General features: G+C 38.9%; 1 protein-coding gene and 1 pseudogene across 1 annotated transcript; both read right to left on the reverse strand.

Moving 5' to 3' along the window:
* Nucleotides 1–1,108: 1,108 nt before the first annotated feature.
* LOC122488264 lies at nt 1,109–8,049 on the reverse strand (annotated as a pseudogene).
* A 1,250-nt stretch (nt 8,050–9,299) lies between these two features.
* TFPI2 (tissue factor pathway inhibitor 2) lies at nt 9,300–13,430 on the reverse strand. Its single transcript, XM_043588867.1, has 5 exons — nt 13,016–13,430; nt 12,511–12,693; nt 11,677–11,856; nt 10,282–10,452; nt 9,300–9,915 (listed from the first exon to the last, which is right to left on the reverse strand). The coding sequence occupies exons 1-5, from the start codon at nt 13,101–13,103 to the stop codon at nt 9,833–9,835; spliced, it is 705 nt and encodes a 234-aa protein (XP_043444802.1). The 5' UTR covers nt 13,104–13,430; the 3' UTR covers nt 9,300–9,832.
* Nucleotides 13,431–22,616: the final 9,186 nt, after the last annotated feature.

Here is a 22,616-nt window from a genome sequence, read left to right on the forward strand (position 1 = left end):
ATTTATTTATTTATTTCTGGTCATTGTTTTATTTTTTTATTATTCCATTCATTATTAGCTTTTTAGCTATATATATTTTGTTATTATTTCATTGATTATTCTTAAAGTCACTGTATGAGTTCTACACGGTAAGTTGTAATACTTCCCAAAGCATACAAGAAACAAAATAGTTTAATTCCATTAATCAAAACACCTTTGATGCCATCAATTTCATATATTTTAAATGTAAGCTTTTATATGCATAAGATATAATACTCAATGCTTGTAAACAGAATGTTCATTTATAGTTTTTTTCCTTTACTGGAAACCACAAACTTTATAGGAAACTGAAAAAAGGAGCAGAGTGAGAATTACTTATGAAAGACAAAAAGCACATATACAATTGTAGCTTCAAGAATTTTAACAGGGGGGTGCCTGGGTGGCTCACTCGGTTGACGTTGGACTTCAGCTCAGGCCATGATCACACAGTTCATGGGTTCTAGCCCCGTGTCTGGCTCTGTGCTGACAGCTCAGAGCCTGGAGCCTGCTTCCGGTTCTGTGTCTCCTTCTCTCTCTGCCCCTCCCCACTCATGTTCTGTCTCTGTTTCTCTCTCAAAAATAAATAAACATAAAAAATTTTTTTAAGAATTTTAATGGAAAATGATACCCATCAAATTGAGATATCCACATTCTCTAACAAAAATAATCTGGGAAAGGGCAGCATGAAAATATTCTGATGCAGTGCTGCCCAAGAGAATTTTCTGTGATGATAATACTAGCCACATGAATAGTCACAACATAACTAATGTAATTGAGGAACTGAATTTTTAATATAAACAGTCACATGTGGCTAACAGTTACCAACAGAGCAGCACCATTCTAATGCTTCATGGGTCAAAACCAATGGTTTCTCTGGAGCCCTTCTCTAATCACTGCTGAAAAGTGTAGAGGGTTGGGAGTGGAGAGAAAGGAAAGCTCTTTACAGATCTGTTTAGCTACTTAAACAAGTTCTGAAACTCCACAGCTCTCCAAAGCTGAGGGTAAGGAAAGGACTCTGGGGGAGACCTGAGTATGCCCTTGAACTCTTGGCTAATGCTGACAGGAGTCAAAGGCCTAGGATTTGGCTCACTCAGATGGGAAGAGGCTTGGGCCATCTGTGCATGGAAATCATCGCTGTGGGACTGGCAGGGAGGTGGGGATGCTCATTTCCAACAGGGTTTCCAGGGCTACAAGAGAATTTAGAGGTGAAGGAAGGAACTGAGGGCCCTTTCTGGCCACCTGCAGGCTGGTTGGGCTCTTTCTTTTGGGGGATTAAGGTCTTGTTCTTGCTCTTGAACACTTTGCTGCGATACAGCTTGTTCATGAAGGAGTTGGTTTCTTCTGTGAGCTGGTTTGTGTTGTAGGTGATGGGTTTATAAATGTTGAACCATTGCTTGACTTGTGGGATGCCATAGTTGGTGAAGTCATACTGCCACTGTGGCAGGCCCAGATACATGAGGAGCAGGACATAGTAAGCGGTAAAGGTATCTGTGAGAAAATGCGAGTATAGGGGTGCCTGGGTGGCTCAGTCAGTTGGGCATCCACCTCTGGTTCAGGTCATGATCCAGCAGTTCTTGGGTTCAAGCCCCCCGTTGGGCTACAGCTTGGAGCCTAGAGACTGTTTCAGTTCTGTGTCTCCCTCTCACGCTCTGCCCCTCCCCAACTCTCTCTCTCTCTCTCAATAATACACATTAAAAAAAATTAAAAGAAAAAAGAAAATGCCTGTATAACTCTCTATCTAGTAGCCAAATTTCAGCATCTTGTGCTATTGCTGGCTTCCCTCTTTTGTAGGCAAGGCAAACCTTCCCTTCCCATTGCAAGGATCCAACTCAATATCACACAGTAAGAATCAAAGTGAGGCTTCTCTGGACATTCTCACTGGCTTCAAGTGCATCAATCCTCCAGGCCTGCCAAGTTGGTGCATTAGGGAGTGAATGCATGGAAGACTGGTTGAGTCAAGTTGGCTTGGAGATGCTGTTAGGTGTCATGCTGCCCACTGGAATGGTGTGCTCGTCCAGCTTCACACTCATGTCATGTGGCAGCCACTGGTCATCAGGAAAAAATTTCTTCACATCCTCAGGTAGCATGCAGTTATTATTTTGTTCCCATGGAGAAACCCATATGATGTTCAGCAGGTGACTTTCCTATGATAGTAACGTCTGTCACACCTGGGGGTGACTCTAGGCTTCAAGTGATCCCCCACAGCAGCTTCTCCAGGTGTGGCTTCCTGTGGCCTGAGGGCGGCGTCTCCAACACAGCTATGTGTCCCAGCTCCGCACTGTGAGAGCAGCAGCAGAGATGGGCTCATTTATAGTTTTTGATGTTTACATCTTCTAGTGTTCTCATTCCATTTTGCAGTTATGTGCTTCCATCTGGAATCATTTTCCTTCAGAATTCCCAATAATGTTACTTGTAGTGCAAATCTGCTGGCAGCAAATCCTCTCAGCTGTGTTTAACTGTAAACATCTTTACTTATCCTTCGATTCTGAAGGATTTTTTGCTGGATATAGAATATTGGTTTGCAGGGTTTGTTTGTTTTTCTTTAGCACTTTAAAATGTTAATCTGTCATTTTCTGACTTCCATAATTTCTGTGGAAATGTCAGTCATCAGCCTTTTTGATGCTCATTTGGAGGTATTATCTCTGTTTTTCTAGGTATATGAAGATTGTCAGTTTGTTTTTAGCATTCAGAAGTTGGACTGTGATGTGCTTAGTTGGTTTTGTTTGTTTTGTTTTATTTTCTATGTGGGGTACACAGAGCTTCTTGAATGTATAGTCATGTCTTTAATTAGTTTGGGGAAATTCCTAGCCAATATTTCTTCCAATATTTCTTTTTATATACAATATAATACTTCTTATAATACATAAAACCTTTCTTATCTCTTTGTTCAAGTGTTACTGTTTTACTAAGGAAGTAGCACATGATCTGGGCTTTGGCACAAACATCATACTTCCTGCTTTCTTGTAATGAGGCTACATAATCAATTTAAAAGTTGAGAAAGTGCTAAATTAACCCAGATTTCTGACATTTTATGCAATAATGTAACATCATAATCCAACAGGCAAAGGGAAAATAAAACAACATCACTGTTTACACAAATTGGAAGAAGGTATCTCTATATTATATAACTAACAAGGAATTCTTACCCAGAATGCATAAAAATATGTTAATTATAAAAGACACAAAGTCAAATGGAAAAATGGGAAAAGAGTATAAAGAGGCAATTTATAGAAGAATAGCCAATAAAATGTGAAAAAATAATTTTCAATCCCATTACTAATCAGAAAATAAAAATGAAAACAGTAATGAGGTATAACTTCTCACTTATATGAATGTCAATAAAGGCATCACTGATGCACAATGTTGCAAAAAACTTGAAGAAATATAAATTTGTATACATTGCTGGCTACAAGTATTTGGAGAGCAATTTGGCAAAATCTAGTAGGTTGAATGAACTTGTCTTTGACAATTTCACTTTTATGCACATATATGTGTGTAATGAGATATGTATATAAATATTCATTATTGTTTATAATAACCAAAATTTGGGAATAAAGTAAATATCCATTAACAGGGAAATGAACACACCGTGCTATATTTATGTAATGGAATACTATAGAGTGGTAAAAATAAATGAAGCAGATCTTCATGAAACAAAATGGATTTAGAGGGTATATCCAAAACAATAGTAAAAATGCATGATGACAATGGATATATATGGTGTGACACCATGAGTAATTTTAAAGCACATAGAACAATAATTCATGTTGCTATGAATTATTATATTTATAATACAAGCATTAAAATATGCAGAGAATTGTGGTACCTTAATGGCTCAGGTGGTTAAGTATCTGACTTTGGCTCTGGTCATGATCTCGTGGTTCATGAGTTTGAGCCCAGCGTTGGGCTCTGTGCTGACACCTCAGAGCCTGGAACCTGCTTCAGATTCTGTGTCTCCCTCTCTCTGCCCCTCCCCCACTCGTGCTCTGTCTCTCAAAAAATAACTAAACATTAAAAAAATGAAAAAGAAATATGCAGAGAATGTATACACTCCAGTATCAGGAGAGCAGTTACTTCTCATGAGAGAGGAAAATAGGATGAGGTGCATATTGAATCTTGAGCTCCATTAAAATAGAAAAAGCTCCTGAAACAAATCTGACATCTTTTCTAAACTGGGTCAATTATACTAGTTTTCTGTAATTTTCTGTACAGTTGAAACCTTTCATGATTAAAATTAAATTGTAAAATTTAAGCTCTATTTTTATGTTAAAAATTTTGAGCTGAGTTTAAAGGAAGTATTAACCTTTAATGAAAGAAAATGTATAAAATTTGTAAAGGTTCAACCTTAGTAATAATCCTGGAAATACCAATTAAAATAATGATGAGATATAATTTTATTATGACAAAGAAGTGAATTTATTTTTCTGCTCGTTTAAAACCCAGTGTGTTGGGCATTTGCATACATTCTTAGATTCTTAGATGGAGATAAACTGATAGAACTTTGTAATGTAATTTGTCAGCATATACTGAGAGCATTAACATGTTCATACCTCTTGACTAAGTTACTTCCACTTCAAGGGAACAGAAGAGTGGTTGTTAATTACTTAGTGATGAAATTTTGGACTATTTTTATTCTTATCTTTATAGATACTTTTAATTTTCTATATAGTATACAGTGAGTGTAATAACATATTTCAAAATCAAAATATAACCTATTAGTTTTGCATGAAAAACTTGAACACCCTAACAACAAAAATCCTAGGAAAATAACTAAATGCTATCTTAGTGCAACTAGGAAGTTGTATTAGATACAGCGAAGCCACAGGACAAATGATTAAACCTGGTTGAGGTAACTCAAGGAATGCCGCCAATAAGAAGATTCAGCTTACCAAGTGGTTAGTAAAGAGGGAAGGCTATTCATTTCAAAGAAAACAAAAACTTACACTGAGGCATAAAATAGTGTTCCTCAAAGTGTGGCACAAGTGTACCTTCTTATCATCTGGAGTCATTGTCTGTCATGTACATCTTTGCTAACTCAAACCCACTAAATCAAAACCCCCAGTCATTGGGCATAGGAGCCTGCCGTGTAACTGGTTCCCTGGATGGTTCTCATGTGCAAAATTCGTTAATTACATTACCAAAAAAGCCAAAGCAGTATCACATTCTTTGGAAACTGAACATAATTTAGTGCAACTGAATTGTAGCTTACTGGTGATGTTGGAATGGGGGAGATACATCTGGAGAGGAATGTCATGGCCCACTTTTAAGGAGCCTTAAATGACACACTAGGGGCTTGGGCAGTTAACATGAAGATTCAACAGCAAACATCTGAAGAGTTTAAGAGGAGTAAATCTTGATAAGATTTTTTTTCAAAAAGATTACCCTGGCATCAGTGTGGATGATTGGATAGGGAGCAGACAGGCAGGGAGGAAATTTGGGAAAATGTTTTAGTTTTCCTGGAATAAGATAAGCAGCACTAGAATAGACTTGAACAGATATACTTGGTTACCAATTGAATACTGAGTGAAGACAAAATAATTTTGGATGGTTCCAATGCCCACATTTGCTTGCCTTCATTCTAGGCTTAAAATACCTAGACGAAGAATCTCTTAAAACTACAAACTCCACTTTTCCACCTTTCCTTATTTTTATCACAAGACCCATATTTTACTGGAGCCACTATTACAATACAGGAACAGATACTCCAAAGAACATTACGGAGTTACATCATAAGCTAAATGTCTACGAGACTGTTGGCAGAGATAGCATGTATATCTAGAGATGCTGTGATCCAGGCAGTTTTAAAGGCTCCACTGCAGTTTGTATGGTTAAACATGTGACAGTGTGTGTGCATAGAGCAGGAATGAGTGGCGGTCCAGAGTAATTTTTTTTTCAATAAAAGACTATGTTATTTAAAGCCAGCCTGTTCTATTTTGTGTCTTTTTGTACCTAGAACGAGACATTCCTTTTAATCAGGCTGTCTGGTGAAACCACAGCAGTGACTTGTCTTCAGGCTGTGGCCAGAAGGAATTTCACTTAGACTGCAGGATGACCTACAACAGCTGTATATACTTCTTCATTAAAATAAAATGGCAGAGGTTTTGGTGTATTAGAAAATTGTTTTCAAAATTCCTACCCAAGCTGGACAGAAAGCTGCAGCTGTAGCTGAATGTAGGCTGAGCCATCTCCTGAGGGCTTTGGCTGCAGGGGACGTAAAGGCAGCAAATACCAAATCAAGCTTCCCTGTAGCACTTGGAATCCCCAGAATTCCCAAAGGTTCTGTACATAAGATCCTCAGAGTACATAAGACCCTTTTGCTCTGATCATTCTCAAAAACCACCAAGAGTAGTCACAAATACAGGTCTTATTCCACCAAAAACCTTTTAATGACATGCTGCATCCCATATAAAAGCTATAAAAGCATTGGCTCCTGCTCTCACTCCTTTTAAAATTTCATTGGTTTGTTGGAAAACGTAAGGTATTTTTCCTGTAGGGTGGCCAACATTATGGATTTGGCTGGTTGACTTCCCCTGGTTTCTTCCAACTTGTTCCTTTATCCCCAATATTGCCTCATGAATGATAGATCTAGAGGTTTGATTAACTTCGGGTTCAATTTTTTTTCTTTCTTCAAGATTTCTTCATGGGGAGGAGGTGTGTGCTACTTCATCATATCAAGAAGCAAAGAATGTCTGTTGCCACTGAAATTATCCATGGATTCAGAGACATAAGCCTAATTCCTCCATCAACCTTTTGAGCCACGACTTTGGCATCCACAGATGATCATTACCCAGATGCATACTTTCATTAGAGGTATCTTCTAACATCTTCATGCATGTATAAGGTGAGATTCTTCTATGAATAACTTTTATACACTATTTAGTTTCCCGGTGGTATAAATTTAAGGATAAATAAAAAAGGATAAATACTTTATTCTTTCTGTTAACTTATCAGTTTTCAAAGTAATGGGAGAGTGCCCTAGCAGTCTCCAAATGTGACCAAGGAGGCGTGCATGTGTGTGTAATTATTAATTCATTTTTATATATTTACATATATTGTGGTCATTATTTGTTTTGATGTTCATATTGCCTTATTTTAGATCATTGAAAGGCCCTTGTTGTTACCCTCCTGTTTTTATGATATGATTCATTAGTCTTCCTTTTAAATGGTTTTTAATGTTTCTTTTATTTTGGGGAGAGAGAGAGAGACAGAGTGTGAGTGAGGGAGGAATAGAGAGAGAGGGATTCACAGAATCCAACGCAGGCTCTAGTCTCTGAGCTGTCAGCACAGAGCCCCATGTGGGGCTCAAACCCACACACTGTGAGATCATGACCTGAGCCAAAGTTGGATGCTTAACCAACTGAGCCACCGAGGTGCCCCTGATTCATTAGTCTTTGATAGCTTCCTCGCTATCTGGAATAAGATGGCCTAAACTCATCTTACATATTTCCAGTTCTAGACCTGGATTGGTGATTTCTCCTCAGAACCCTGGTAGGTGTACTTACTGCCACTGGATTATCATTGCTTCAAGGACTTTTAAATGGAAAACACTTTTATTTTTTTAAAAGAGAAAATATACTTTCAATTCATACTAATGTTTGTAATTCCAATTTAAAAGTTAAAGGCTTTTTCTTAATTTCTTAATTTCATACTTCTGTCTTTTTCTCTTAACACTGAAAATCTTGACTTCTAAAGAAATATATTTTCTATATATGATAGGTTCAAAATAACAGTATCAATATTACTAATGACTACTAATCTGCATTTTCAGATTTCTTCAGAATTTATATGACCCTTAGATCATAGCCTTTAAAAGACATATAGTCAAAATACTGGCTTTGAAAGTCACCGGAAACAATTACATATTCTTTGTATAGTTATGCCACCATCTGATATTCATTTGGGTTCAATTGTTTTAGTTTATTTCTAATTGCAGAAGGAATGCTTTCTATTCTTTTTAATTTTGGTTTTAAATTATGCAGTGTTTGCGTGGTATAAGATCAAAACTATATAATATCTCCATACCTGTCCCATCCTCTGTTTCCTCCTTCCTGGTATAGGCAACTATTTTTAATATCCTTATGTCCTCTGTGATGTGTATATTTTATTCATATTGTTCTAGACCCTGTTTTTTAAATGTATTCTGAGGATAAGATGATACCCATATATAAATATTTTGCTCATTTTTCATCCATAATTTCTTCAACCAATCCCCTATTGATGATTATCTGGTTTGTTTCCAGTTTTCAGTTGTTCCGAATAATACATCAATGAATGTCCTCAGGCTTATACCATTTTGTACTGTTCTCACAATACCTTTGGGATAGATTTGTTTGTTTTGATTTTATTTGAGAGAGAGAGAGAGGCAGAGGGAGAGAGAGAAAGAAAGAGAAGAGACAGGGAGAGAGAGAAAGAGAGAGAGACAGAGACAGAGACAGAGACAGAGAGAGAGAATCTTAAGCAGGCCCCATGCTCAGCGCAGAGCCTGATAAGGGGTTTGATCCCATGACCCTGGGATCATGACCTGAGCTGAAATCAAGAGTGGGATGATCAACTGTGACCCCTGGGTCACCCAGGTGCCCCTGGGCTAGAATTTTAAAAGAGGAATTGTTCAAGCAAAGGGCAAATGCATTTATAATTTTGTTAGATTAGGGGAATACTTTTTTTTTTTTTTTAATTTTTTTTTTTTCAACGTTTATTTATTTTTGGGACAGAGAGAGACAGAGCATGAATGGGGGAGGGGCAGAGAGAGAGGGAGACACAGAATCGGAAACAGGCTCCAGGCTCTGAGCCATCAGCCCAGAGCCCGACGCGGGGCTCGAACTCACGGACCGCGAGATCGTGACCTGGCTGAAGTCGGACGCTTAACCGACTGCGCCACCCAGGCGCCCCTAGGGGAATACTTTTAAACATATTAATCTTGCCATGAAAATGTAGGAATTAAAAAGTCATTACAGAAAAAAAAAACTGTTTAACTGGAATGATCATATTTATCAAGAATATTTCATTAGTGGAACTTAAATTATTAAATTCATGCATGCTCTCTGGTTTAATATAAATAAACACCTTGAACAGTTAAAAATTTTAACAATTTTAGTGGTCTCCAGTTTATTATGTCTTAGGAAGTAAGGTAACGATAGAATATTAAAAGCCATCTATTCTATATGTATAAACATATATAGACATGTGAATGGGGATGATGGATGGAAACACAGTTAAAGAGAGAGAGAATTTTATCCCCAGAAGAAAACATTTCTGATTTTAATAAATTTGCAAACTTTTTATTCAGTCAAAAAAGTTATTTTATTATCTTTTAAATGACACAATAGAAATAGAAGTTAATCATGTCTACCTAACAGCACTTGTAATATTTTTCTCAAGTGTTGATAAATCCGCAGGTTTGTTTCCTTGGACTTAAAATATAATTCAACTTTTAAATGCAAAATGAAATGTATTTGCTGGTCCTTTTTATGATCATATGTATTAAGACAACATGATTATACTGTCTTCTGCTTTTCAATTGCTATCACCTTCTGATTTCAGGAAGAACAACCCCAAGAACTGGGTGAGTCATATTTGCTTTTATATCTTACGCACAGTAAGAATTCAACCTCATATAGGTGAACAGTAAATTAAAAATAATAGATTCACATTTGAATAGCAGCTGGTTATGTATAAAAATATACAAAAAAGTAACCTGTAGCAATAAAAACTGGCAAGTAAATCATTAATGATTCATTTACCCATGTTATATTATTATTCAGATATAACCGTAAAGGCAGTAGCATTCACAAAATGAAATATAGAAAAAAAAAAGTTAAAATTGCCTCTTCCAAATCTTCAGCCGTCTGTTAGCAAAGAAAAGTTTTGGCATCTTCTTATTCTTTTCCTTCTTCAAAGCTAAAGTCAACAAAGTAAAAATAAGTATCATATATCTCCAGCCCATACACTCACTTTAAATCAACAGTGCCGACATGCTTACCAGCTCACCTCAAGTGTTTTTAATGATTATAAAGTCAGTTTTACTCACTATCCACTCAAGTTAGTAACTTTCTACCTTTAAAATGCAAGGATACAGCTACTGTCTATTGTAGCTAGACAGCATTAGCATTTGACAAAACTGACCAGTACTAAAATGCTATTTATGTAGAAGTAGTCTTGAAATGTCAATATGCTATTAGGAAAATGGATACATAAAAATATGAATTTGCTTATAAATTATTTATAAAATTAGTTTAAAAATGGAATGAAGAAAAAAATCATTACCTTTTACACAAACATGTTTGCAATCCTTCATGTTAATAAAGTTATTCTCATTCCCTCCACAGCCAGTATAGGTGAAGGCCTCACAAGCTTTGTGTCTCGGATTAAAATAATAGCGAGTCACGTTAGCCGAGCATAGTCCTTCATCTTTTGGACTATAGCAATATGATGGACCTTTATAAAAAAAAGAAAATAAAATTAGAAATGCAGTAATACCAGAATTAATAAGTTGTGATTACTGAAGTAACTGAAGAAAATCTAATCCCATAGAAGCTTCATTCTGAATCCAAAATATCATACAAAACCATTTAAAAAACGTGTCTCAATTTTCAAGAAAGCTTACATGCTATACTTTTCTAAATCTAAAATTTTCATAAACTGGAGAGAATTTCTTCCGAAGCTATGTCGTTGTATCATTTGAACGTGTAAAAAAATTGAACCCAAAGAACAGATATGGTCTGGTAGAAATGGGCTATGTTTCAAGGGCTGATATATGTCATGCTTTAGTAAAGTTTCTTGTGTTGGTAGGTTTATTTTAAATGTTTTTATCAGCTCTCTCTCCTTCCACTATTAATCAAGAATGCATGTATCTATTTCCCAAGTAGCCACTGGAACATTTACATTTACACAAAAAATTTAAGGAAACACCAGCAACCACCATCTGTCCATTAACTCAAGATTTTACATTTTGAACACAGCAAATAGCTATAGAGCTCCCTCAAATCTCTGCCAAAGCAAGTTTTCCTTGTTTGTTAAGTTTGTATATATTTGTGTATGTCTGCTATGCCGAGGGAAAATGCCTGTATTGTCTCTCTCTACAAAAATGCTGCCCTAGTAACACATCATTTTTAGGGAGTGAGGGGGTGAGGATGTAGGTAAGAACAAAGAAGGGTAACAAAGAAGGATAGAAATCTCTTTGTCCTGCAATTTGCAGTTACTAAAGGATACAGAAATCTAGCCAAAAACTTTAGATAGAAATTTTGAGTTTCACCATCTTAAGTCTGTATATATTCCACTGTCTCCTATAATAAGTGATTCCAAACCTGAGGTCATGACATTCAGAATACTGTAATTTTTATGTGTAAATTAAGTAGATAAGAAATAGTTCTAAAGAAACAATCCAGAAGAGGAAGCAAAAACTAAAATCATGCATGGCTTTGTGACTTTCCAGCCCTGAGAACTTGGCAAGTCATGAACTTCTGGTAGCCTGTCCTCTCATATGTAAAAATGGGAATAATTCTACTTCCTCACAGGGCAATTGTGTGAAGATCGACATCATACTGTATGTGAAATCACCAGAACACAAGCCATGTGAATTCCACATCAAATTGTTGATTTTTTTACTCCTAAAGTCTTAATAAAGAAACAAAATAGAAACACCATAAAAGTAGTATTTACTTTTTTTTGGTGCACAGAAGCCCATACAGGTAGCCTCATCTGGGAACCTGTTCTCATTGCTGTGACACCCGCCAGATAGGAATTTTTCACACGTCATGGAACTGAGATTGAAGAAATACTCTTCTCTGGGCTCTCCACACTGCCCCTCACTGACTTCCAACCTGCAAATTTTGGGAACTTCTAGGAAAAGGAGGGCATAAAACAGTGTTAGTCAAAAATTATCTTAGTATTACGTCAAAACTTTACTATATTTTCAGAAACGACTGGGGAGAAAACAGCATCACGTTTAGTACTGGGATAGTAAATCCCCAAGAGACTTTTCATTAATCCAGTTATTTTAGCTTTTTTTTTTTTTTTTTTTTTTTTTTTTTTTTTTTTTTGTAACAGTGGCTCCAGACCTGAGTCAGCCAAATGTAGTGGGAATTCTCTGTTCTCACAGGGTGTTCTGATTTTTCTACACATGAAGTTAATTAAACTTATTCACACGGATGGGTATTCTCCTTTGGCTTACTTCCCTGAATTGCAAAGTCCCATGTTCTGTTACTGGCCTTAACAGATACAATAAATATAATTAAAGTAAAATAGAAAACATTATCATGAATCTCCACTATATCCCTGTACTAAGCCAAAACATGTTTGGGCATCCAGGGACAAAAGGAAAATTTATAGTTAGCTAAATCATACTTTAATAATAAAATCCAGTGAAAGTATTTCAGATTGATGGATGATCGACATGAGGAAACAGTGTCTTCAAGGAGGCATAAAATTAAATTACCACCAGCCCTTCCCTGCAAGGAGCGCGCAAGAGTTCTGAGCTTGCGTGCAACAACTTACTCTCTATCCTCCAGCAAGCTTCATCGCAGGCCTCCCAAGTTTCGAAATTGTTGTCGTTGCCCTCGCAGCCCCCGTACATGAACTTGCGGCAGCTCTGTGTGTACCTGTCGTAGTAGTAACTGGGGATCCGGGCCCGGCAGGGCCCTTCGTCCGGGGGCAGGAGGCAGATCTCCGCATTGTTTCCTACAGGAGGGTCAAAAGGAGAGCCTGAGAGAGGGAAGGAGGTCAGCCACGTCTCCCGTCTCCCGGGAAGGTAGAGGCTTCCCGGGGGAGTTCTGTTCCGAGCAGAGGGGGGGGGGGGGGGGGGGGGGGGGGGTTGCAGGAGAGAAAGTACAAACTTCGGCGGGAGTGCCTCTTCCCACGGCTTTAGACTCCCTGTGTGGCAGGGGCCCGGGGAAATCCGGGTGGAGAGGGCGGGTGCTGGGGGCCCCACTGCCACAGCACCCTCCCTGCCTACCTCAGCGGAAGCCCGGCGCAAAGAGGGGGGTCCCAGACCAGCCCATACCTGGTGCCTCCTGAACACCATCTCCCAGCACGGTCCCCATCAGGAGCAACGGCAGAAGTAACAGCCCGAGAGGTCCAGTAGGGTCCATGGTGTCCGGTTCAATTGGCCCTCGGGGCGAGGCGTTCCTTGAAAGTCCCGTTGGAAAAGGGTGCACAGAGTCCAGCCTCTAGGCGGCCTGGGTGCCGACGTGCTGGGTGCTTGCTTTATGTAGTAGGGTGAGCCGCCTCCGACCCCGGACGGGGCGGAGCGTGCCTATGCGGAGCCTGGAAGGGAGGCTGATTCATGCCCTACTGGGCTGTGTGACCCGCCACAGCAGGGAGCTGGAAAGTGTGCGGGGGAGAGGAATTCCCCACCAGGTTGAACCTGCCTCTCCCAAACTTTCTCTCGCGGCCTGGCGGGGGTGGCCAGATGTGGCATTGTGTCAGTGATGGGAAGTCGGCAAGCTAGAGGGAAATGACCTGGGGGTGATTGCACAAGGTTCCAACTTGCAGCATCACCCTGAAGCCTGAGTCCATGTTCTGAAAGCTCGAAATCCAAGTACTGCAAGGGCAGAAAGAGAGTGTGAAATTCTTTGGGCTGAGGGGAGCTTGGCTCATTGCAATAGATTCCTTCATTAGATTAGAAATTTGAGTATGTATACTTATTTACATTTATATGTACGTACCCATTTCAATCAAGATCTAATCTCCATTTAATAAAAGGCTCATAATATCTCAAGTGTACAGCACTATTCCAAATCAAGAATTCGAACATTTACAGCACCCCAGAGCATTCTCTCATACCCTTTCCCAGTCAGTCCTTCCCATCCCAGGCAGGGGCAACCACTTCTGATCCCCAGACGTCTGTTTTGCCTGTTCTTGAATCATATGCAAATGGAATCCTAAAGTATGTACGTTATAAAGTTTTGTACTTCTTTGGCTCCACTACTGTTTTTTTTTCAATATATGAAATTTATTGTCAAATTGGTTTCCATACAACACCCAGTGCTCATCCCAAAAGGTGCCCTCCTCAATACCCATCACCCACCCCCCATCAACCCTCAGTTTGTTCTCAGTTTTTAAAGTCTCTTATGCTTTGGCTCCCTCCCTCTCTAACCTCTTTTTTTTTTCCTTCCCCTCCCCCATGGGTTTCTGTTAAGTTTCTCAGGATCCACTTAAGAGTGAAAACATATGGTATCTGTCTTTTTCTGTATGGCTTATTTCACTTAGCATCACACTCTCCACTTCCATCCACGTTGCTACAAAGGGCCATATTTCATTCTTTCTCATTGCCACATAGTATTCCATTGTGTATATAAACTACAATTTCTTTATCCATTCATCAGTTGATGGACATTTAGGCTCTTTCCATAATTTGGCTATTGTTGAGAGTGCTGCTATGAACATTGGGGTACAAGTGGCCCTATGCATCAGTGCTCCTGTATCCCTTGGGTAAATTCCTAGCAGTGCTATTGCTGGGTCATAGGGTAGGTCTATTTTTAATTTTCTGAGGAACCTCCACACTGTTTTCCAGAGTGGCTGCACCAATTTGCATTCCCACCAACAGTGCAGGAGGGGTCCCGTTTCTCCACCTCCTCTCCAGCATCTATAGTCTCCTGATTTGTCCATTTTAGCCACTCTGACTGGCGTGAAGTGGTCTCTGAGTGTGGTTTTGATTTGTATTTCCCTGATAAGGAGCGACGTTGAGCATCTTTTCATGTGCCTGTTGGCCATCCGGATTCCACTACTGTTTTTAAGACACACCATGTTATTGATAGTTCATTCCTTTTAAATGCTGAGTCCATTCTTCCAATGTTTGAATATATTACAGATGTCCTGTTAGTGGACATTTGTATTGTTTCTAGTTTGGGACTGTTAGGAATAAAGCTACTTTGTGTGCACACACAGCTTTTATTACTCTTTGGTAAAATATTTATGAATGTTAAAAACTGCCACTTTTCCAAATTGATTATACCATTTTATACACCCCCCCCCCCCGAGCCACGTGTAAGTATTGTAGCTATGTTTTTTGAGCTGGAACATCAAAGTCCAAAGAGAAGTGGGCTTAGGGGATCACAGATTCGCCCCTTCCTGCACATTTCCTAATTGTCAGTGCATCTTTATTAAAGTTCACTGCTCCTTTAACATGTTAGCCCCAGTCTAACCTTTTATTTACACAAAACAAATTATTCACATTTGGTTTTCACATAAAACGTTAAAGATATTTTTAGAGAATATTTTAATGGGTTCTCTTGATGAATGTGTCTTCCCTTCCTCCCCTTTTTCCTCTTGTTGTATTTAATATTTTCGAGAGAATAATTATTCCTGGCTTCTCCTGAGGGTCTGGATGGAGTTTACGGGAGTTCTCTTCCAAGTTTCTGAGAAACACTATGCTCACACTTAACAGTCTGGGACATTTTGCACACTATATCCCTCGTGCCAGTTTTCATTTATCCTGATGTCACAGCATAAGATCATATTCTTAAGAAAACTAGACTCTTCTGGAGATATTCAGTGTTACTGATGCTGTCAGATTACCAAATATCTGTGATTAAGACTGACACTCCAAGATATAAAGATAAATGTTTAACAACCAGCTCTCAGGAAGGGGAATACCGGGAGGGGGTGGGTGGGGGTGGTGTTTTTGGTGTGTATAGTTTACTGATTTCCATGGTATAAATGCTCCCATCATGGCCAGTTTCAGGCTACCAGAGTTGGAAATAGATAGGTACAGTCAACCCACCAGAGCCAGCGTGAGCTGGCTTTAGCACACCAACTACTGAAATAGCCAGCTGGTTTGGGAAAGACACATTCCTAGGAGAAGCAGATTAGACCCTCTCTGTACCTCTCAAATGTTAATAGGAGAGGGAAATTTTACCAAACAGCCAGTATCACATTCAGAGGAAAATTCAACTTCAAATCTATTTTCATTCTTCTGAGTATGATTACATATATCTCACACGTGGACTAAACTAAATTAAAGGACTGATTCAAACTTGTCATTCAGCAATGGCTGTTGTCACATCTGTTCTTTGTTCTCAGGTGCTGGTACTTTTTGATCATCTTTTGCTTCATATAAAATGAGGAATCTTTTGGATTAGGGCAGATTGTTTTGGGAAATTGCATGCTGCAATGGGAAAATGAATTTTATTCCTTGCTCCTTCAGATAAGTCACATAAACTCTCTGAGCCTCAGTTTCCTTATCTGTAAAATGGGTAAAATGACTCTTCTTGTTTACATGTGTGTTATAAGGATTAAAAGGCAAGTGTGTAGGCACGCAAAGAGATGTGCTTCAGCTTCTCACACACAGGCCCAGAATCCCATTGAGAACCTTGGCACAAAACTTTAAGATCGAGTATCAACCATAATCAGGAAACAGCAACATGATCAGACAAACAGCAATACAATCAGAAAACTGGCCTTGTAAGACTGAAACCTGTGACATTGTTCCCACCAGCTCTCCTCTTGGCTGAGCTCAGAGGCTACCCCTCTGCCTGGGAAGGTGTCACACAATCAGATACCTATCCATGATGGTTTCTTCTGGGGAAATGAGCCTCAGGATTCTTTCAGCCAGAGCAGTGTACTTAGTCCTGCTAAGTACTCAGATATGCTGTGTTACAAACACATGGAGGGGAAGGGGAAAGGGCCAAAACCAGGCTTTTCACCCCTCTGTGGTGTAGAGTTTGTGGACACAGGTCAAAATTCGAGTTCAGAGATATTCTAGAAATGTTAATTTCCTTCCTTTATTCCGTGTGCTGTAGGGTGCATCTCTTTTTTTTTTTTTTAAGTTTATTTATTTATTTTGAGAGAGAGAGAGAGAGCAAGCAGCAAGCAGAGAAGGGGCAGAGTGAGAGGGAGAGAAAGAATCCCAAGCAGGCTTCATGCTATCAGCAAGGCCCTACTCAGGGCAGGGCTCAATCTCACAACCTTGAGATCATGACCTGAGCCACAATTAAGAGTCAGATGTTTAACTGAATGAGCCACTCAGGCGCCCCATAGGATGCATCTTTAACACCCCTGTGACCACTGAGCAGAGACAGGGAAGGAGAATTGAACAAGTGAAGACAGGTAGAAGTTTGAGATTTTCAAGCCAGGTTATCAGGAAGGAAATTACTCCCCTTAATTGCAAAACACTTCAGTATTTTTATATCCATGAAAAAGATACCTTCCAATATAAGGGGAATCTAAATTTCCTGGGACTACTTTAAATTAATGAATTTATACTTAGGACCATGTGGAAGGGCCAAATGACTACTACAATCAGCCTCCATAGGGACGTCATATTACTTCTATATCCTTAAACTAGTATCTAGGCCAAGGGTTACCACATAGCAAAGGAAAAGAATTCCTTTATCCAAAGTCAACAGGAAGTGCAAGGCTGGAGGGAACTGGGAAGAACAGTCACCCAAATTGATTTGTCATTGTTATACCAAGTAATAGCTTTAGTAGCTGTGGCCAGAAAGTAGAGGTTCAAAATAGTTTGGAGTTCTGTAAAATAAGGCATGGAATTCTTATCATTTGAATGCTAAAGGAACTATCAATATCATCTATTCCACTATTTTCACTTCACAGAATTATAAATTGAGACCTGGAGAGAGAAAATGGCTGGTCATGTTTATTTACCTTAGTTGTTGGCAGAGACTAGAATCCAAGTTCTGATACGCAGGCCTGTATTCTTTCTAAGCCCATACATGGGCTCTTTCTACTGTACAAGGCATTGGAGGAAAACACTAAAAACCAGAATTGAAGCACACAGAAGCTACAGTGACTTCAGGAGCACCTGTGCATGTGTCAGATCCTTGCTTCTGTTCTTTCTCACCACCACCACCACCCCCGACCCAGTAAAAAAATGGATATGAGGTTGATTTGGAACACATTAGCTCCTAGAATTCCCAGTCCTGAAGTATGATGTTCTGTCTTTTGAGAGCCACACATGCTTGGACTGTCATCATGAATTTTAGGAAAGGATTGAGGCAGATGGTCCTCCTCTCAGACACCTTAGAGAGAGGTGGCATGGTTAGCTCATGAAGGAATGAGGAGAATTAATTGAGGCCAGTGATTTGGGGGATATGTATTATATAACATAGTCACTTAAGGAATTACACTGATAACTCCTTAGTAAACAAAATTCTTGCTGCCTTTTAGGTTAAGCCCTCACAAAATAAAATCTGAAATGAATCCAGCTGGCTCTAACAAGAAGTTTACACATTTGATAAGAAAGGCAGTTAATCTTTTCTGAGAGATTAGGGATCACGAGGATTTTGTTAAAGTTTAGGCAACTCCTTCACCAAGAAGGCGTTTTTCTCGCGAGTTGGACCACATACGAAATGTTTACTCTATTGCGCCCTCTGTCGGACATAGAGTGCATCTGTGAGTCTTCTATAATAAGATGGAGCCACATAAGCGGATGAAACCTTCCCTATGCCTAATTTTATTATTCTTGTTCTCCTTAGGGAGAACGAGATAATGGAGTATTTAATATGTCTTGTACCATGGTCATTTTTCATTCACCGGTTTTTAAAATAAGCAGAATTAATATTTAACATGTGCCAAACCTTGTGCTAGGTGTTTGGGATACAAAGACGAACACATTAGGGATCTCATAGCATAATAGGGTAGACAGATGAATATCACATAACCAAATTGCAATATAGTGTTTTTGGTACAATATTGAATTATGTACTAGGTTTTATGGGATCATAGAGGAGGAAATAACATTTTAGCAAGAGCTCAATTCAAAATAATAGGCAATCCATATAAACATATCTAACATTGTATCTTCTATGCCTATGGGACACAGAGACTCATTCTTTCAACAGCTAGCTTTTTTGGTTGGTTTTTAAAGATGCTGTGGCTCTAGCAAAGCATTGCCTTCTGTAGGAAGGTAGAATCTCAGAAACCCCCTTTCTCTTCTACCCAGATGTATGTTCCCTCAGCTATCATGCCTATCTAGGAGGCAGACCATCTTTTCTCTTGCTCAGGGTGCTACATATTTAACTATGTAGGGCATCTAGAAGGTTGGGACAAATTTGGGACTATTTCACCCAAGATGTTTCAGGCACAGTACAGTCTCACCATCTGTCCAAAACTCTAGCCTGGGCTACCAATCCATCAGAGAGTGGCATGTCAGGAAGTGGGGAAGACAGAGAAAATTGTCTCTAACTCCTGAATATCATGTGGGAACTTCAATAGCAATAACTATAATGATGAATGTGATGTTTATTGAGAGTATACATTGTATTTTGCATACATTAGCTCATTAAATCTCCCACAGTAACCACTGAGGGAAATACTTTATTCTCCTCACTCTGCAAATGAGCACTGAAACTTCAGGTGAATATGTGTGTTGGCCAAAGCGATACAGCTAGCTCAGGCAGTCTGAATCCCGATCCCGTGTTCTTACTCACTGTGTGCACTTTTCTTTTTCTTACATAGTAGTGGGGACCCATGTCAGGCTTCTCATATATAACACTTCCTCATGACCTTAGTTCAGTACCTGGGCAATTTTATCTCAGATTTCCTTTTTACTCAAACATAAAGTTTATCACTGAAAACAAATAGATTACTTTAAATACAAATAGATACAATTTAAATACATTGCTGTAATGCTCCAAGAGAAACATCTGCCAAAGTTAGTAATCAGATTAGAGGATTGAGAGAGTTAATCACTAACGTCCTTATTTTAAGGGTTATATTTAGCAGAAAGTAATGGACCTTGACCTTTCTAGTATAAAGACACTCTTTCTTACAAAAATATTGTCATTTTTATGCTCTAACCCAAATCTCATGTTAGTTACACATTACTTACTAAAATGCCATAAACCCTTCAAATGTTCATTTGTTCTGGTTTTGTGTGGAAAAGCTTTTGTATCTTAAATCACACAGGAAGGACAACCTGCCATTTGGGGGTGGGGGGAGGCGGTAGTTGCAGCTTGAAAGGGCAATACATCTCCTAAGACTCTTACTAATTTTTTTTTCTTTCTTGACTATTAGCCAAGGAAAAGACTGAGTCAAACTGAAAGGTCTGTATTAGGAGGGAGTTGAGTAGAGTGGCATGGACCAGGTCTACTGAAGGAGCCAGAGAAGTGTGAGTTGTTCCTACAGGTCAATGGGATCTCCGTCATTCTCTGTCTTCCTGTCTCTTACAATAGAAGTTATGCCCTGGTCCAATCAGACACCAGCCCCTTAGCAACTGCTCTGGGTCTTTTCCCCTCTTGCCTTCTCAAGGACTTGACTCCTGTCACTTTTCTGTAACAACAGTGCTTCATCCCAGACTGTTTTCATCCCAAACTTAAAGTTCATATTTAACTCTCTATCCCTTTTCAGTTAGAGCCTTATTTCACTGCTCCCTTTTCCAGCAAAACTTACCAGAAATGTTTTCTTCACTATCTGCTACAATTCCTTATCTTCCTTTCTTTCCACATTGCACTCCAATTAAACTTCCATTTCGGGAAGAAGAACAGGAAGTACTCCTGTCAAGGGCACCTCATTATGTTTCCACATCTTACTGGACCTCTCAAGTCATATGACAACCAAAACAGCTGCCCCTAAGGTCACCAAGGACCACATTTTTTCCATTTACCTTTTGTCTCAACAATGTTTAACAATTTCAAATCTTTCCTCATCCTTGAAATGCTTTTCTTTTAGTTTTTATGACACCACATTCTCTGGTTTTCCCCTATTTACTTGGTATTCCTTCTCAATCTGTCCTTCTCCTCTGCCTGCCCGTTAAAGGTTGGGGTGACTCAAAGCTCAACCTTGAGAACTCTTCTCTAACTGCACAGTTTTTCAAATGTATATTCATACACACACACACACACACACACACATACGTATATTTGTGTATAGTCTTGATCTCACCTCTGAATTCCAAACACTTACCTCTACTTAATATCTGTATTTGGATGTCTAATAGACATCTCAAATATTATGTGTCTTAAACTGAAGTCTTAGTCATAAACCTTGATCTTCCTTCTTTCTGTCAATGACACTTCTATGTAGACTTTCAAGCCCAAAACTGGAATTACTCTTGACATGCCCGTGTCTTCATCACCCAACCCATCAATAGTCCTGTCGGTTCTACCTGTAAGTCACATTTTTAATCTGCCCATATTTCTTTATGTCCGTGGCCACCAATATAGTTCAAATCTATTTGTTCTTAAGGGACCATTGTGTTAAGTTCTTACATAAATTCCCAGTTTCCACTTTTGTTCCCCACTCAGCCCCACACAGCAGGGTATTTTTAACATATCAGAGCATGTCACAATACCTCACTTCAAGATAAAATCTAAAAGCCCTTCATTAGCTTCTCATTTTATTCCTCACCATTCCTCTGAGTGACTGTATGTGATCTGACTGCTATCTCCCTTACTGACCTCACCCCCTCACTCTCCATCGAATCTCCCTCAAGTTACACTGTGTTCTCTATTCTCCTAGTACAACAAATTTGTTTCCACCTCAGGTCCTTTGCATGAGATCTTCCTTCTGCTTAGCCCTTCTCCTTGCATGAAATGCTCATCTCCTTATCTTTACTGGCTCCTTCTTGACAGTCTTGGTCCCACTGACACTACCTCTAACCATTCTATATGATGTTGCTTCACATAGCGGTCACTCTTTATCATAACCTATAGCCTTTATTATCTGATATCACTATGTTGGTTCCTTTTGTTTTACTTGTCTTTTCATTATATCTAAGCTCTGCAGCAGCAGGGAACTTACCTGTTGTATGCACCATTGCATCCCAGTGCTAAGAGCAAGAGTTAGAAAGTAGGAGCTTATAAATGTCTGTGAAATAAACAAATTACTTATTATACCTCCCCTAGCACTTATCACAATCTAATATATGGTACATTTTATCTTGTTTATCGTCTTTCTCCCTCATTAGAATGCACATTCCTCATGGGCAGTGTCTTCTATATTTTTCTCTGCTCTACCCTCAAGCATCTGGCACATAATAGCACTCAGTAAATATTTGCTGAATGAATGAATAAAATGTTAGCTATTTTTATAGTCCCAAGTATAATTACAGGACAAAAAAGAATAGTACAAGATAAGAAAATTTATAGCCATATGATTACAAATTTGTTGTACATAATACAGTGGATTTGTTTCTGAAAAAGTGTCAAATTCAATGTTTATAAGTCAAAATATTTAAAGTGTGCTAGCAATATTTCTGTTTCAAAGAATGTGCGATTGGTCCTCTATCAAATGGGGGAGTTCTATAAGTAATTTCAATAATTCCCCCTAATATAGCCCTTATAAGTTAAATATTTTATTTTATTTTTTTACTTTTTAAGTTTTTTTTGAGAGAGAGAGAGAGAGAGAGAGAGAGTGTGTGTGTGTGTGTGTGTGTGTGTGTGTGTGAGAGAGAGAGAGAGAGAGAGAGAGAGAGAGAGAGAGAGAGAGAGAGCAGGAATGGGGCAGAGAGAGAGAGAGAGAGAGAATCCCAAGCAGGCTCCGCACTGTCAATGCAGAGCCAGTTGTGGGGCTCAAACTCACGAATTGTGAGATCGTGACCTGAGCTGAAACCCAAGAGTGGGATGCTTAACTGACTTACCCACCCAGGCTCCCCATAAGTAAAATATTTTATCAGGTTCCCTTACTTCAAAATATGCTTATCTATA

Source organism: Prionailurus bengalensis, chromosome A2 (genome assembly GCF_016509475.1).
Source record: "Prionailurus bengalensis isolate Pbe53 chromosome A2, Fcat_Pben_1.1_paternal_pri, whole genome shotgun sequence".
Classification (NCBI taxonomy): Eukaryota; Metazoa; Chordata; class Mammalia; order Carnivora; family Felidae; genus Prionailurus; species Prionailurus bengalensis.

Excerpts from the sequence above, each read along its gene's own strand:
- TFPI2 (XM_043588867.1), bottom strand. The coding sequence starts at position 13,103 with ATGGACCCTACTGGACCTCTCGGGCTGTTACTTCTGCCGTTGCTCCTG. Across the intron at positions 12,694-13,015 it reads TGGTGTTCAGGAGGCACCAG|GAAACAATGCGGAGATCTGC; the intron begins GTATGGGCTGGT and ends ACCCTCCTGTAG. Across the intron at positions 10,453-11,676 it reads CTTCTGTGCACCAAAAAAAA|GTCCATCATATTGCTATAGT; the intron begins GTAAATACTACT and ends TTTTTTATAAAG.